Source organism: Bos indicus x Bos taurus, chromosome 8 (genome assembly GCF_003369695.1).
Source record: "Bos indicus x Bos taurus breed Angus x Brahman F1 hybrid chromosome 8, Bos_hybrid_MaternalHap_v2.0, whole genome shotgun sequence".
Classification (NCBI taxonomy): Eukaryota; Metazoa; Chordata; class Mammalia; order Artiodactyla; family Bovidae; genus Bos; species Bos indicus x Bos taurus.
The window spans coordinates 29,112,232-29,129,883 of NC_040083.1; the positions used below are offsets into that span (position 1 = coordinate 29,112,232).

Sequence of the window (17,652 nt, forward strand, 5' to 3'; positions counted from 1 at the left end):
TGTATCACTACAGTAGACTGGAGAGTGAAGTGAAAGTCTACAATTAGACAGTTCCTTTAAGAAACTTGACTGGAGAAGGAAAAGAAAATAGTGCCAAGAATAGATCAAGAAAAAAATATTTTTAAGTCTGAAGAGATTCAAGAATCTTCTTAGGTTGAGAGGGAAAGACCTAGTCATTGGCAAGAGGGAAATGGCAGGAGAGAGGTAGTGAGTAATCCATAGATGAGGCTTCAGGGCAGAGCTAAACTGATTTGTGTAACAGTGTAACTAAAGGGAAGGATTAGCCCTAAAAGCCGGGGAGGAGGGAGAATCACCAGAGTCCTCTCATCGTCCCACTTCTGTCTGTCACTGCTCAGTGTCAGGGTCCCCTTGGCCCCAGGCAGTGTTTTCTGTATGTAGGCAGAGCTGCATCCACTGCTTCCCGTTTTTACAGTGACAACTTAAAGGGCTGCTTTTTGATTTGGGGACAAGTTATGAATGCACAGAACACATTTTTCTTGGGTGGAGCAATTTTACCATCAAGGATGCTTGAATATTTATGTAAGTGACTTCAAGATTATACTGGCATTTTGGTTATATATTTATTTGATTGAACATAGGGCCAAAACCATGGGAAAGCTCTTGTGACAGGAATCTCAGTGCACTCACTGTGGCCTTGAGAGATTAGTGACAACTATCATCCCCACAGATATCAGCATGATGGATCCGAGGAACTTCAGGATGACATAGTACTGCAGGTCACAGATGGCACAAACGCAGCTGAATATGTCCTACACGTTGAGGTATGTAGTAAGTTTCCTCCTTGGTTCCTATAGAAACAAAGTTTTGGGTGTGGAATCTTCTTGGGGTCTCTGATAGAAATGAAGATACATGGTCACCAAAGCAAGAAAGTGCCTGTTTACGTCTTGGAATGTGTCAGGACAGGCAATAGAAAGCAAAAATATCTGGTGAAATGGGCATACTATTTTCTCACTCCAGTCCATTTAAAGATAGGAATGCTCTTCCCTCAAACTCAGAGACTTAATTGAAGAAGAGACTTAATTGGTTCCTTGTATAAATTATTTTCAATATTTCTGAGCTGTAACATTCAAAACTATTTGTTTAGCAGTTGGATGGGTTAGGCTAGCATCATGGGGGTTTTTCCTGTTGTGTGCAAGGAGCCATATCTGTATGCACAATGTGAGTTTTTGTGAATTCCTGTACTGTACATTCCCCTGGCCTGTTTGAGATGATTAATTTCCCCCTTTTGACAAATGAAGGAAAATCTGCACATAAAGGTTGAGTACATGCTCAAAGGCCTGATGGGAACCCCCAAGTTTCTTTGTTGAGTGACTATCCATGTCCACAAGCATAACTCACAGGATTTGCAGATACTTATAGTTAGTGACAAAGGAAAGTCTGCAGAAGACTTACCATGCTTCTTAAAGACCCTCTAATTATTCTTAATGTACCAAATTCTATTTCTGTTACAGTTGGTCAGATCTTCATGCTATGAAACTATTGTTAAAGGTCATAATAATGTGTTTGCAAGATATTTTACAGTTAATAATTAATTTAGAATGATGACACCCATCTAGTGTTTTTAAAAGTACACAGGAAAGGAATTATCTTTATTTTATAGCAAAGGTCTGAAAAAGTTCAATGACTTGTCGAAAGCCATTAACTTGACCATGTAGACCTGGGCTGACCTCTGCACTCTGGTCATCAGGCCAGCATTCTTTCTTCTTCACGACTGCCACAGAGCTCTGTTCACAGGTGATTGTAATTCAGGAGCACTTACGCATGCCAGGTTCAATGCATAGTCCCTTCCTTTCATTTTCCCACTTAGTTCTCATGATGGTCTTAAACCTAGATGAAAAGAAGTATGTCATTTAAGCTTCATAAAGGTGAGTTTTCTTTATTGGTGGACTTTTACATATCAAGAAAGCTTACATTTTTTCCTGAAAAGAAAATTTCTGGTGAAAATCCCAATTCTATCTTCTGTCTGTGACTATCTTTTATCAATGACAATAAGCTGTGCCTCTGAGGAAAAGAATCTGTTTGTGTTACTTTTTAGAGAAAAGAGCATGTCCTTTGAAAGCCAATCAGAAGTTTGGGCAATTTGGGGACAATTATGCATGATTTTTTTTTTTTTATCCAGGAGCAATGTTTTTAATTCTATCACCTTTGGACTTTTATGCATTTGAAAGCGGAGGCTATTTTGTGAACTGCTGCAAGGTGATTATCATGAATGTGTTAGTGAGATTAATCAGATAGGGTCAAGAACGATAATAAAGAGGGTCTTCACTCAATCTACTTTGAGGACTTGAACAGAGATATTGTCCCTTAATAAGCCAATAGTAAATGGGATAGAATGCTGCTAAGTCGCTTCAGTAGTGTCCGACTCTGTGCGACCCCATAGATGGCAGCCCACCAGGCTCCCCCATCCATGGGATTTTCCAGGCAAGAGTACTGGAGTGGGGTGCCATTGCCTTCTCCAAACAGGGTACTAAAAGGGGGTAAATGAAGAAAGTTTCTAAGTGAGTCTCAGTTGTCAAGAAGTTTTCCTGGAGGAGTCCATATGTAACCTAAACATAGAGGAAGCCGGATGGGGAGCGCATGTATACCTGTGGCGGATTCATTTTGATATTTGGCAAAACTAATACAATTATGTAAAGTTTAAAAATAAAATAAAATTAAAAAAAAAAAAAAAAGCTAGGGGAGAACATACCAGGCAAGGGACAGGATGAGGATGCAAAGATGGTACAAAGACCTGATGTGTGTGGAACACAGTGTCTTGGGGATAACAGTGGAGTGGAATGGAGTGACAAAGGCACCCCATTGTATGAGATAAGGTCAGATACCCCAGGAAAGTCCCTAGGAAGCCAGTGAAGCTTCAGTGATAAAGAATCTGCCTGGGGACATCTCTGGTGGTCTAGTGCCTCCTTCCAATGCAGGGGGCATGAGTTCAATCCCTGGTCAGGGTGCTAAGATCCCATATGCCTCCTGTCCAAAAAAACAAAACATGAAACATAAGCAATATTGTAACAAATTAAATACAGACTTAAGAAAAGAGAGAGAGAATCTACCTGCAATGCAGGAGACTCAGATACCATCCCTGGATCAGGAAGATACCCTGGAGAGGGAATGTCAATCCATTCTAGTATTTTTGCCTGGAAAATTCCATGGACAGAGGAGCCTGGTGGGCAACAGTCCACGGGGTTACAAAGAGTCAGACATGACTAACCATGCACAGGCACCCATGCACAGAATGGTGACTTGATGAAAGCCACATTTTAAAAAGATCACATTGGGGACTTCTGTGGTAGTCCAGTGGTTAAGAATCTTCCTTGCAATGCAGGGGACATGGTTAGGGAGCTAAGATCCCACATCAGTTCAGTTCAGTTCAGTTGCTCAGCCCTGTCCAACTCTTTGTGACCCCGTGGACTGCAGCACACCAGGTTTCCCTGTCCATCACCAACTCCCAGAGCTTACTCAAACTCGTGTCCATCAAGTTGGTGATGCTATCCAACCATCTCATCCTCTGTTGTCCCCTTCTCCTCCAGCCTTCAATCTTTCCCAGCATCAGAGTCTTTTCAAATGAGTCAGTTCTTCGCATCAGGTGGCCATTGTATTTTGGAGTTTCAGCTTCAGCATCAGTCCTTCCAATGAATATTCAGGATTGATTTCTTTTAGGATTGACTGGTTGGATCTCCTTGCTGTCCAAGGGACTCTCAAGAGTCTTCTCCAACACCACAGTTCAAAAGCATCTATTCTTCAGCACTCAGCTTTCTTTATGGTGCAACTCTCACATCCATACATAACTACTGGAAAAATCATAGCTTTGACTAGATGGACCTTTGTCAGCAAATTAATGTCTCTGCTTTTTGATATGCTGTCTAGTTTGGTCATTGCTTTTCTTCCAAGGAGCAAGCGTCTTTTAATTTCATGGCTGCAAGTCACCATCTTCAGTGACTTTGGAGCCCCTAAAAATAAAGTCTTTCACTGTTCACATTGTTTGCCTATCTATTTGCCATGAAGGGATGGGACCAGATGCCATGATCTTAGTTTTCTGAATGTTGAGTTTAAAGCCAAGTTTTTCACTCTCCTCTTTCACTTTCATCAAGAGGCTCTTTAGTTCTTCTTCACTTTTTGCCAAAAGGGTGGTGTCAAAGTAGAGAGAATATCATAATAAAGTCCCATATATCAATCACCTGTTCTTAATAATTGCTATCATTTTACCATATTTCCTTCATTTATTTTCTCTTTGCTGAATTATTTTAATGTAAGCCCCAGGTATCATGACTTTAGCCTCTAAATGTTCCAGTATACATCTGAAATTAAAGATGTTTTCACTCTAGCTTTGTCTTGTCATTCACCTATCAACTCAGATTTTCTCACTTTGAACTTGGACTACGCTCCTTTTCCTGTCTTACTTCCTTACTGTGTGTCAGCAGAAGAAATTCATTGAATAAGCTGAATATTGTAGGCACTGTGCTCAGCCTGGGAATATAGAAATGAATAACATAATATCTCTACTCCAAAGAAGTTGGGGCCTAATGGCTCTCAGAGAAGTCCTCCATGATCTGCCAGCATCTCATAATATAATACCTGTATGCCATCTTTGGATAGCCATTTACTTGGTCTGTTCCTTTTGGCTTTACTGACTATGCCAAAGTCTTTGTGTGGATCACAACAAACTGTGGAAAATTCTTAAAGAGATGGGAATAATAGACCACCTTTCCTGCCTCCTGAGAAGTCTGCATGCAGGTCAGGAAGCAATAGTTAGAACCGGACCTGGAAAAATGGACTAGTTCCAAACTGGGAAAAGAGTATATCAAGGCTGTATATTGTCACCTTGCTTATTTAACTTTAATGCAGAGTACATCATGTGAAATGCTGGGCTGGATGAAGCACAAGCTGGAATGAAGATTGCTGGGAGAAATATCAATAACCTCAGATATGCAAATGACACCACCCTTATGACAGAAACTGAGGAACTAAAGAGCCTCTTGATGAAAGTAAAAGAGGAAAGGGAAAAGATCCCACGTGCAGTGGGGCAACTAGGCTCACACACTGCAACCACTGAAGCCCATGTGCTGCAACAAAAACCCAGCATAGCCAAAATAAAAAATAATAATTTTTTAAAAAGATCATATTGGTTGAAGTATGAGGGAAGGAAATACAGGGTTGAGGGTATTCACAGGCCAAACTTGATAAATAAATGTGCAGCATACACCAAGTTGCGGTTGTGAACTCAGAGGCGGACTGTCCTTTATTCCTATTTAGAAAACATACTTTTTCAAATTATACAAAATCTTTTAAAATTTTGGACAGTCACTGCAATCTCATGTTGCTTGTCTTTCCTTTCTACTTAAGGGTTTTATTTTAATGACAGTGAGAGAAAAATGTACTACCACGTTGAAAACTGGTACTGATTTAACAGTTATGGAGTTTCAGAATTAACTCAAAATGTTTGAAATGCAGCTGCTACCTATTATATGTCCAGAGAAACTTCCTGGGTGGCAGGAAGTTGAAAGGAAGGAGAGTTTTGTAATCACCAAGTAATTTTAAATATAAATAACTTTGATGTAGTAAATGTTAATGCTCAGACCACAAGGACTAGGTTTCCTCCAGAATATGCATAGATTGGACGAAGGAGGATAGGGGCTTGGGTGACAGACGCTTTATATTACATTTATTTTTTGTCTGTCTAGAAACAAACGAGAGCTTTGGGTCCCAAACCATAACCATACTGCCCCATTCCTACCTTAAATGTCTCTCATATGGGTCATTTCTTCCAAGATGGTTCATATGGGGAAAGTTAAAAGATACAAACAGCTTGGCCAAATTCCATAGCTATTGTTTTGCGTGTCTGGAAGACTAAAAAAGTCTGTTATTCCAATTATGAGCAATGAGTTACCAGTTGGACAATTTGTCATTGCTTTCTTTTCTCAAAAACATGCATTTTTCGCCCCCTCTGCTTAGGTGTTCCCTGTAAATGACGAGCCACCAGTGCTAAAGGCGGACCTCATTCCCATGATGCATTGCTCCGAGGGGGAAGAGGTTGTCATCACTTCTGAATACATTTTTGCTACTGATGTGGACAGTGATGATTTAAAGCTGATATTCATGATTGTTGGAGAACCTCAGCATGGGACCGTAAGGAGAGCTGGGGTCACAGTACATCAGTTCTCTCAGGAAGATGTTGTCGCAGGGGCTGTGACGTACAAGCACACAGGTAAGTGACAGCATCGTGGCGAGTCTGGGCGTGGGGATGCAACAACATTACAGAGTCTTAGCTCACTTCTTGCTGTGGGCTCTGATAATCTCAGTCTTAATGTTTGTTTCCATTAAAACCAGAGAAGCTGCAGTGGGAGCCCATATCCTATTTTTCAAATATTATCACGATATTCAGCAGTATTTCTAGATCTCTCAGTAATACAGTGAATTTCACAGAAAGAACAAATGTTATTGCTGCTATGTTCCTGATGCTTCCATAGACTTTCGATTCACTCTGGCTTGTCCCCATCCCTATTTTGGTCAATTTGAAGAAGGCTGTTTGGCCATCCCACTCTGGTTCCATATATCATACCAAAAATGCCTGAAGTAGGCTCCCTAAGGTAATTATATTATTAACTTGAGAAGTTTTCTGATTATCAGCTAGTTCCTAAGAAGTAACTGGTCTGCCCCTTTGGTTTCTTGAAGAGCAAAGATGATGTTTTATGCTTTGTGTAACTTGCCCATAGCACCTGACAGTCATGAACACAGATTGAAAATACAGTAAATGCTTGTTTGTTAGCATTGTAGTTACATTTATGGCATTGCATTATATTGCTATCTAGGTGGCATTTGTTCCTTATGTAAAATATTCACATAAAAAATGTTGTCAACATCTGTAATCTACAGATCACAATAGTAGGCATAGTAGACTCAAAGGAGTATAATCCAGACCCTAAGATGAACCCCATTCCCATGGAATAATGATAGTAACACCTCTGTCCTTCATGACATCACTAGCCCTGCCAAATTTGATTTCTGGGTTGGAGGCACTTCCTCAGTAATAATGCCATGGACTTCCTCTAACTAACTTTTATCATACTCCATTACTGTTTCATGATTACTCATCCATATGCCTCTCTAACCTAGATTCCAGGGGGAAGTATGACTGAGTGTGTCAGGCCAGGTGAGTGGTACAGGAAATAAGAGGTGTCAGAATTCAAATCTTTTTATTTGAAAAAACAGAGAAAGAGAATACAAGCAGTGATGTGGGAGGGAATTCAAGGAGGGGAACTGAGATAGCTCAAGTTTAATTTGGACATGGGGAAAACATTTTGAAATAATATTTTTAAATGCACTTTGGAAAAAAACAACTTATTAGGATACCAGTTGCCTCAAGGCCAATTAGTATGACATACTTTGATCACTCCACTAGACATCTTTTTTCTTGAAATAATATCTCTTTATCCTCACTCTGTTAAGTCTTCAATTGGTAAGTCATGTCTTAATCTTTGCGACCCCATGAACGGCAGCATGCCAGGCTTCTGTGTCCTTCACTTCCTCCCAGAGTTTGTGCCAATTCCTGTCCCTTGAGTTGGTGATGCCATCCAACCATCTCATCCTCTGTCACCCTCTTCTTCTCCTGCCTTCAATCTTTCCCAGCATCAGGGTCTTTTCCAGTAAGTCGGCTCTTTTCATCAGGTGGCCCAAGTATTGGAGCTTCAGCATCAGTCCTTCCAATGAATATTCAGGGTTGATTTCCTTTAGGATTGACTAGTTGATCTCCTTGCTGTCCAAGGCACTCTGAAGAGTCTTCTCCAGCACCATAGTTGGAAAGCATCAATTCTTCCATGCTCAGCCTTTTTTGTGGTCCAACTCTCACATCTGTACATGACTTAGAAAAAGTTTTGCTGGCTCTTTCCTTTTCCTGAGAAGTATAGTCCACTTACTCAATGTCTCTCAATGTCAGAGTTCACAAATAGGTGCTTCTTTTTGATTTACCCAAACAGACTATCAGAAAAGTGATCTAGAGACCAATATTATGGTTTGTTACATAACTTTAACATCTTTGAAAGGCTCATTTGCCATAGATACATTATGGGTGAGATGAAGCCATCTTCTCTTCAAGCCTGTGCCTTGTTCCAACAAGTAGACATACTTGTTCCAACAAGTAAACAACAAGTAGACATACGTATAACTCTCGTTTAATGTGATGGCCATATAAGGGAGTGTGAACACATTTTTTTTTCTTCAAAGACCTAGTAGGACTCTGGTACAAATTCTTTCAGATAGACATTTTTGTTAATAAATTAACAGAAATACTGTATTCAAAAAATATTTTATTTGAATGATACTTTTGCTTGTAATGTTCACTCGGTTACTCGGTAGTGATTAGCACTGTTCTAGAATGAATAAAGAGAAACTCAGAATAGGAGCTAAAATTTCAGTGGCCCTGTGCTTACCTCCATACATTGGTTATCAAGATGACCAAAGAACAATTGTTGTTATTGTAGTTTTAGTCGCTTAGTTGTGTCCAACTCTTTTGCAACCCCATGGACTGTAGCCTGCCATGCTCCTCTTGTCCATGGGATTGTCCACTCAAGAACACTGGAGTGGGTTGCCTTTTCCTTCTCTAGGAGATCTTCCTGGCTAGGGATTGAACCTGCATCTCCTGCATTGTAGGTGAATTCCCTACTGCTGAGTCACCAGGGAAGCCTGATAGCAATTGTATCACCATTATTTTATTTGCTTATTTATTTTTGTGATTATGAAAATAATATATACTCATTACAGAAAGCTTAGAAAATTATGATAAAATTTTGAAAAATCACCTTATTTACCTCAGAAAGATAATCACTGTTAACATTTCAGTATTACAATGTTTTCTTTTCCTTTTTCTAATTGTAATTTTTAACATAGTTGCAATCATGTTGTATGTGCAGTTCCTTTTTTCATTTGGATTCTCATCTAAAAATGTTTATTAAAATATTATTAAATGTTACAAAGTTATTGTAACGGTGTTTTAATCATTGAATAATATTTTATGATATAAAATTATTACTAATTTGCTATTCTCCAATCATTAAATATGAGGCCATTCAAAAATTATTTAATAAATACCAGTCCAGTTAACTATTTTCAGTATAAATTGTATCTTTAGACTGTATCTCATTTCAAGGTAAAGAATTCTTCGACCCATTTTGTAGCTGTTTTTTTTTGTGACTTAACACTCAGCCAACTTTTCCAGCTCTTTCTATGAATGTTTCACATGTTTTCCTTATATTGAAATTACAGTTACTGAATGTACTCTGTTCGGGTTTTTGGTTAAGCTGTTTTCATTTCCTAGAATTATTTTTCCATTTCTCTTCCCCACTCCCTCTTCCTACACATCTTCTCTCCCATCTCCCAGTTCTCTGCCTTATTTGCCTTATAAACCATTCATTATTTAATGCTCAGTACAAAGTGAGCAAGGCCATCTGGAAAGATTTCTCTGACTTTCCCTGCCATGAACATTCTGCCCCCCATGCCATCATCAGCCTATGCGCTCATCCTTCTTCACCCTCAGCACCTAATGCATAATAAGCAGGCTGAGATAGATGAATGTTCCATTTAATAGGTTAAAAATGGCTTTGAGTAGCAATTTCATATGGTTCCACTTAATATATACACACATCTGTGATAATCTAACCAGACTGCATTTCTTTCCCTCCCATTAGACTGTGTCCCCTCCTGACATGTAGTAGGTCTTTGAACATTTGGTATTTTTTTGAACTGTCTCGACATTTTCACCATGTCTGTCTTTCCCTCCGCTGGAGCACACAGAACACTAATTTTCATACAACAAGCATTAAATAAGTATTTATCAAGTGAGTATTACATAAAAAAGCTTTATGCCAATTAATTTTTTTATAAATATGAATAGATGAGTGGTGTCTTTCCCCCACTTTTCCTAAAGTAGAAGGCTGATTGTTTGATTTTAATGTCTCAACTTTATTCTTTTTTAAAAAATAAGCCCAGTCTTCTCATTCTTTAATCCTTTGGTTACTCAGTAATATCATTTTGAATATTTCCTTGTCTGCCATTTTTTTATTGGAATAATTGGTTTATAATGTTTGTTAATCTCTGCTGTACAGTGAAGTGAATCATCCCCTCCCTCTTGAGCTTCCCTCCCACTGCAGCCCCCGATCCCACCTCTCTAGCTCATCGCAGAGCACCAAGCTGGGCTCTCTATGCTATACAGAAGCTTCCTACTAGCTATCTGTTTTACACATGTAGTGTATGAATGTCAATGCTGCTTTCTCAATAGGCCCCACCTTCTCTTTCCCCTTCTGTGTCCACAAGTCTGTTCTGTACATCTGCATTTCTATTCCTGCCCTGCAAATACTTTCATAAGTACCACTTTTCTAGATTCCCTACATATGCATTGGTGGTGTTGTTCAATTGCCCAGTCGTGTCTGACTCTTTGCATCTCCATGGACTGCAGCATGCCAGGCGTCCCTGTCCCTCACCATCTCCCGAAGTTTGCCCAAGTTCATGTCCATTGCATCGGTGATGTCATCCAGCCATCTTATCCTCTGACTCCCTCTTCTTCTGCTCTCAGTCTTTCCCAGCATCAGGGACTTTTCCAATGAGTCAGCTGTTCATGTCAGGTGACCAAAATATTGGCGCTTCAGCAAAAGTCCTTTCAATGAGTATTCAGGGATGATGTCCCTTAAGATTGACTGGTTTGATCTCCTTGCTGTCCAAGGGACAGTTAAGAGTCTTCTTCAGCACCACAGTTCGAAGGCAATAATTCTTTGATGACCTGCCTTCTTTACAGTCCTGTTCTCACAACTGCGCATGACCACTGGGAAGATCATAGTCTTGACTGTATGGATCTTTGTTGGCAGAGTAATGTCTGATTTTCAACACACTGTCTAGGTTTGCCATAGCTTTCCTGCCAAGAAGCGATTGTCTTCTTATTTCATGGCTGCAGTCACCATCTCCAGTGATTTTAGAGCCCAAGAAGATGAAATCTGGCACTACTTCCACCTTTCCCTCCTTCTCTTTGCCATGAAGTAATGGGGCCAGATGCCATGATCTTAATTTTTTAATATTTAGTTTTAAGTAGGCTCATCACTCTCCCTCTTTACCCTCATCAAAAGGCTCTTTACTTCCTCTTTGCTTTCTGCCATTAGAGTGGTATCAGTTGTATATCTGAGGTTATTGATGTTTCTCCTATCTGTCTTGATTCCAGCATATAACTCATCCAGCCTGGAATTTCTTATGATGTGCTCAGCATATAGTTAAACAGAGTGACAGCAGACAGCCCTGTTGTACTGCTTTCTCAATCCCGAACCACTCAGTTGTTCATTCAGGGTTCTAACTGTTGCTTCTTGACACGCATACAGGTTTCTCAGGAGACAGGTAAGATGGTCTGGTATTCCCATCTCTTTAAGAGCTTTCCACAGTTTGTTATGATCCACACAGTCAAAGGCTTTGGCGTAGTCAATGGAACAGAAGTAGATGTTTTTCTGGAATTCCCTTGCTTTCTCTATGATCCAGTGAATGTTGACAATTTGATCTCTGGTTCCTCTTCCTTTTCTAAACCCAGTTTGGATGTCTGGAAGTTCTTGGTTCATGTAGTGCTGAAGCCTGGCATGCGACATTTTAAGCATGACCTTACTAACATGGAGATACATGCATTAATATTTGTTTTTTTCTTTCTGATTTACTATACTCTGTATGACAGACTCTAGGTTCATCTACATCTCTACAGATGACCCAGTTTTGTTCCTTTTTATGTTCTGTGTCATTTTTTTAAACAGGTGCAATAATTCCAAGTACAGTGCTCTATAGATTTGACCAATGTGTCTTGTGAAAAGTGAAGTTATTCCTGATCTCGTGTGCCCTAGTCTCATGGAAACTTCAAACATAATTGCTTCCCTCTTGACACTTTTAGAGAAATGTATGAAAATTATCAAAAGCATGTCTACATAACTTTTCTGCCTCCCTGGATAGTAAGCATTCTTACTTCTGTGCTGTTCATTAGTAATCCAAGAATAGATTGTCCTATTTACTGATAAAGTATCTAGTCCTCATATTTTCTTCCTTCTTCCTCTCACAACTTAAGTTGGGACCATTTTGAATCCTATAGATGGAAGCTCTCAAGAGTAAAAAGAAGATGAAAATTAGGGTCTCTTCTTATCCAGGTGCTGTTGCTATTTTGCTAACATCTTGACTATATGTAATGAAGAAAATGCTGAAGCAAGTGACAAAGATGTGGGTTATCTTTGTATTTCACCTATTCAGCTTCTTCTGCAGTGAGTGGTTGTTCAATTAAGGTGGTTAATGCAAATGTGAAGACAATGACTGGAGGGACAGGGTGCCTTCTGTTTTCCCTGTGGTTGGTCCTAACACTAATAATATGGGAGAAGGGTGAAGCCATCCTGAGTCCAGCTTTGTGTCTCCCTTGTTCATTTGTGAACTGTCAGACCCTTGTTAGCCCTGTTTTGCCCCTCCATATGGTGATAGATGGCTGGCAGGGTTTTCACCAGAGGCAACAGATGGGCAAGCATTTCTGCATTATTTTCATGACTCTATTTAATTTCATAGTAATAAAATTGAGTTTCACATTTTAACCACGTAAGTTCCTTTCCTTGCCATTCTATGCGTGTATAGGAAGTCTAAGGTGATTTCATCTTGGTATTCTGCATTTTTTATAAGTCATCTTTCAGCTGTAGTTGTGTCTTCCAGGTGGTGAGATTGGCCTGATGCCTTGTTTCGACACCATTACATTGGTGGTTTCGGACAGAGAAGCTGGTCCTTTTGTGAATGGCTGCTGTTACAATGGACCTCATCCATCTGTTCCTCTTCATGAGTCCTTTCCAATGTATGATCTCAACATCACAGTGTATCCAGTGGATAACCAACCGCCTTCAGTTGCCATAGGTGGCCATATTTTTTTCTCTTACGTTTCTATTATCTCACCTAGTCATACCCGTGGTCCAGTGAAATAATGCCCTTTATTATAGTCAAAATAGAAAACCACCATACAAAATTGTCTCTAATAATTGTCTCAAAACAAACTTGTGGAAACCTCAGATCTGTGAAAGATTATAGGGAAAAAGGAAGAACTTGTTTAAAAATTTAGATAAATCCATATGGAGAGAGAATGCAAGTGTGTGTGTGTGTGTTTTAAAGTGAAGACAACATTGTAATCCTCAGATACTCTGTTTTTATTTCACATGGGAAAGTATCACTTACCTGGTAGAGACAGTAATTTATTTTATCCATAATAATTTCTATTGGAATAGAATGAGATTACCAGTGGGACTATTTATATATACGTAACCTTATTTGCTTTTTAGGAAGTCATCTCTTCGTAGGCACAATGTACATGTTCTGACTCTCAGAAAAGAAATGCAAGCATATGTATGAATGTTATTGTAATTTGCAAACTGTCTCCCAAGCAGTGTTCTGGAAAGGAAGCATTATCCCCACAGAATAATTAAGCACTACAGCATAAAAAAAATGCTCGTTATGAGCAATTCATAATAGTTCTCAGGCAATTAATGCTCTGACAAACAGAGGTAACAACTGATCTTGAAGAGTATATAAACCACATTCAGTGGCTTATCATTAAAACATTTTGGCAATTCTTATTTTCATTTGTCACTTCTATAGAGACACAGGGGAAATCAGAGTTCCTTGAGAATGACTAAAGGGCTGTACTGGAGCATTTAGTATTTCTTCTAACTTTCTGTAATAGTCTGGCTTTCTTAGACAAGAAAAAAATATAATTCCATAAGTCAAATTAAATTCCACCGATTACCTCTGAATATTTTCACCATAAGGAGAATTATACTAAAGGAAATGAACATCTCCCATGGAAGTACATTTGTGTATAGGAGGCATCTCTGAATTGGAGTTTCAATCACTCCCTTTTGTCCTCACTATTCTGATTAGAGGATTTCACAGTAAGTCATAATTGTGTTATTGTTTGTATGCAGGTACCACATTCGTTGTAGATGAGGGCTTCTCAGCAGCCCTTACTGTTAACCATCTGTCTGCCACTGATCCTGACACTGCAGCAGATGACTTGGAATTTGTTTTGGTTTCTCCTCCCCAGTTTGGCTACCTTGAAAACACACTCCCTTCTGCAGGTTTTGAAAAGAGCAATATGGGCATCAGCATAGGTAAGTCATGGTTTTATGTCCAGCAATAATCAGCCTTTGTTTGAGACTCTCATTGATTAGGTTGTGTTTAATAACTGGGTTAGGACTTAAAAAATGTTCAAAGTACTACACTTGAGGAATTATTATTATCACTGATACTTTCAAATACTGTTGTTTTTCATTCTAATTTTTCATTTAAAATTTACCATGTATGGGAGTTTCAGTTCAGTTCAGTTACTCAGTCATGTCTGACTCTTTACTACCCCATGAATTGCAGCACACCAGGCCTCTTTGTCCATCACCAACTCCTGGAGTTCACTCAAACTCATGTCCATCAAGTCGGTGATGCCATCCAGCCATCTCATCCTCTGTCGTCCCCTTTTCCTCCTGCCCCCAATCCCTCCCAGCATCAGAGTCTTTTCCAATAAGTCAACTCTTCGCGTGAGGTGGCCAAAGTATTGGAGTTTCAGCTTTAGCATCAGTTCTTCCAAAGAACACCTAGGAGTTTACTTCAAAATAAATGGAAATTACACTTGTGGAAAATTTAAGGATAAATACTGAAGAAATAATGTTTTAAAAGGCCCCCATAGAGAAAATGACAGCAAACAAAGCAATGGACAAAGAATTAATATCAAAAATATACAAGCAACTCCTGCAGCTCAATTCCAGAAAAATAAAACACCCAATCAAAAAGTGGGCCAAACAACTAAACAGACATTTCTCCAAACAAGACATACAGATGACTAAAAAACACATGAAAAGTGGCTCAACGTCACTCATTATCAGAGAAATGCAAATCAAAACCACAATGAGGTACCATTTCACGCCAGTCAGAATAGCTGCTGTCCAAAAGTCTACAAGCAATAAATGCTGGAGAGGGTGTGGAGAAAAGGGAACCCTCTTACACTGTTGGTGGGAATGCAAACTAGTACAGCCACTATGGAGAACAGTGTGGAGATTCCTTAAAAAACTGGAAATAGAACTGCCATATGACCCAGTAATCCCACTGCTGGGCATACACACTGAGGAAACCAGACTCGAAAGAGACACGTGTACCCCAATGTTCATCACAGCACTGTTTATAATAGCCAAGACATGGAAGCAACCTAGATGTCCATCAGCAGATGAATGGATAAGAAAGCTGTGGTACATATACACAATGGAGTATTACTCAGCCATTAAAAAGAAGACATTTGAATCAGTTCTAATGAGGTGGATGAAACTGGAGCCTATTATACAGAGTGAAGTAAGCCAGAAAGAAAAACACCAATGCAGTATACTAACGCATATATATGGAATTTAGAAAGATGGTAACAATAACCCTGTGTACGAGACAGCAAAAGAGACACTGATGTATAGAACAGTCTTATGGGCATATCCATTTTCAATACGAGAGAAACTGGGTTTACAATTAGTTGTGTTAGTAGAATGAATAGGAAAAATAAGACACCACTCAATGCTGCCTACAAGAAACTCACTTCAGCTTCAAGGGCAGACACAGGCTTAAAATGAAGGGATGGTAAAAGATATTCCTTGCAAATGGAAACCGAAAGAGAGCAAGGGTAGATATACATAAACTAGACAAAATAGTCTCTTAAGTCAAAAGTATAACAGGACACAAAGAAGGTCATTATATAATAATAAAGTGTTAATTCATTGAGAGGATATAATGGTGGTAAATGTATATGCATACAATATTGAAACACTTAAATATATTAAGCAAATACTAATAGAACTGAAGAGGGTAATACTCAACAATACAATAATAGTAGGGACTTCAGTGTCCCATTTTCAACAGTGGATGAATCATTTGGATGGAAAATCAGTAAGAAAACATTAGACTTGAACTATATATTAAACCAAATGAACCCAACAGACATACATATATTCCATTCAACAAAAGTAGAATGCACATTCTTCTCAAATGCATAGGAAACAGTCTCTGGGATAGACCATATGATGAGTCACTAAGGAAGTCTTAACAATTTAAAAAGATAAAAATTGTACCAAGTATCTTTTTTTTTTTTAACCACAATGCCATGAAGTTAAAGTCAATAACTAGAGATAACTAAAAAATTGCCAAATATGTGAAAATTAACACATTCTTGAATAACCAATGGATCAAAGATTAAGTATAAGAAAGAAATTTTAAAATCTTAAATAAAAATATAAACACAACATAGCAAAATATATGAAATGCAGCAAAAGCAGTGCCAAGAGGAAAGTTTTATAATGATAAGTGCTGCGTTAAAAAAGTAAATAACCTATAACTAGCAAAGCAAGAACAAATTAGGCCCATATTTAGCAGAAGGAAGGATATAATAAAGACCAGAGCAGAAACAAATAAAGAACAGATAAACAATGGGGAATGTTAATGAAACTGAGTTGATAATTTTTAAAAGATAAAGGAAAGTGGCAAATTTTAGCTAGACTTAACAGTGAAAGTTTGAAAAATTTCCCTCTAAGAACAGGAACAAGACAAAAGTTCCCACCTGCATCACTCCTATTCAATATAGTACTGAAACATCATAGCCAGAGAAGGAAATAAAGGGTATCCAAACCAGAAAGGAAGAAGTAAAGTGTTTCTATCTGCTGATAATGGGATATTATATATAGAAATTCCCAATGACTTCACCAAAAACCATTAGAACTAATGAACAGATTCAGTAGTTTCAGGGTACAAAATCAACACGCAAAACTCAGTTGTATTCCTATGCATGGACAATAAACTTTCTGAAGAAGAAGCAGAGAAAGCAATCTCATTTATAATAGCATAAAAAACAGTAAAATATATAGGAGTAATTTTAACCAAGGTAGTGAAAAATTTATATACCAAGTATAAGACATAGAATTGGTGTCTTGATGAAAGAAATTGAAGAGGACACAAACAAATGGAAAGACATCCATGTTCATGGGTTGAAAGTGTTAATATAGTTAAAATGTCCTTATTGCCCAAGGCTATCTGTAGATTCAGTGCAATACCTATCAAAATTCCAATGACTCTTTTTTTTTTTAAACAGAAATAGAACAGATTATCCTAACGTTTGTATGGAACCACAAAAGACCTCAGATAACCAAAGAAATCTTGAGAAAAAAGAGCACAGTTGGAAGCATCCTACCTGCTAATTTCAAACTATTATTGCAAAGCTATCATAATCAAAGCAGAAAAAAAATAACAAGCACATAGATCAACATAACCAAGTAGTGAGCCCAGAAATAAAGCCATACATATATGGTCAACTAATTTTTAATGAGGGAACCAAGAAAATACAATGGGCAAAGCATTCTTTAAGAAGTGATTTTGGGGAAAATGGACAGACACATTCAAAAGAATGAAACTGGACCATTATCTTACAACACAAAAATTAGTAACTCAAAATGGATTAAGGTCTTGCATATGAGACATGAAACCATAAAGCTCCTAGAAGAAAGCATAGGCAGTAAGTTCCCTAACGTGGGTCTGGTGACGATTTTTTTAATTTGACACCAAAAGCAAAGGTGAAAAAGCAAAATACCA

The 17,652-nt window shown here is 38.4% G+C and overlaps 1 protein-coding gene across 5 annotated transcripts in view; it reads left to right on the forward strand.

Annotated features, from left to right (window-relative positions):
* FREM1 (FRAS1 related extracellular matrix 1) overlaps positions 1 to 17,652 on the forward strand; it is a 179,586-nt gene that overhangs the window by 88,422 nt on the left and 73,512 nt on the right. For all 5 annotated transcript variants that reach the window (XM_027549211.1, XM_027549207.1, XM_027549209.1 and 2 more), the window contains 4 exons: positions 689 to 782; positions 5,968 to 6,220; positions 12,715 to 12,909; positions 13,971 to 14,156. In XM_027549211.1, coding sequence (XP_027405012.1) covers positions 689 to 782; positions 5,968 to 6,220; positions 12,715 to 12,909; positions 13,971 to 14,156 — 728 coding nt within the window. The remainder of the gene's footprint in view (positions 1 to 688; positions 783 to 5,967; positions 6,221 to 12,714; positions 12,910 to 13,970; positions 14,157 to 17,652) is intronic.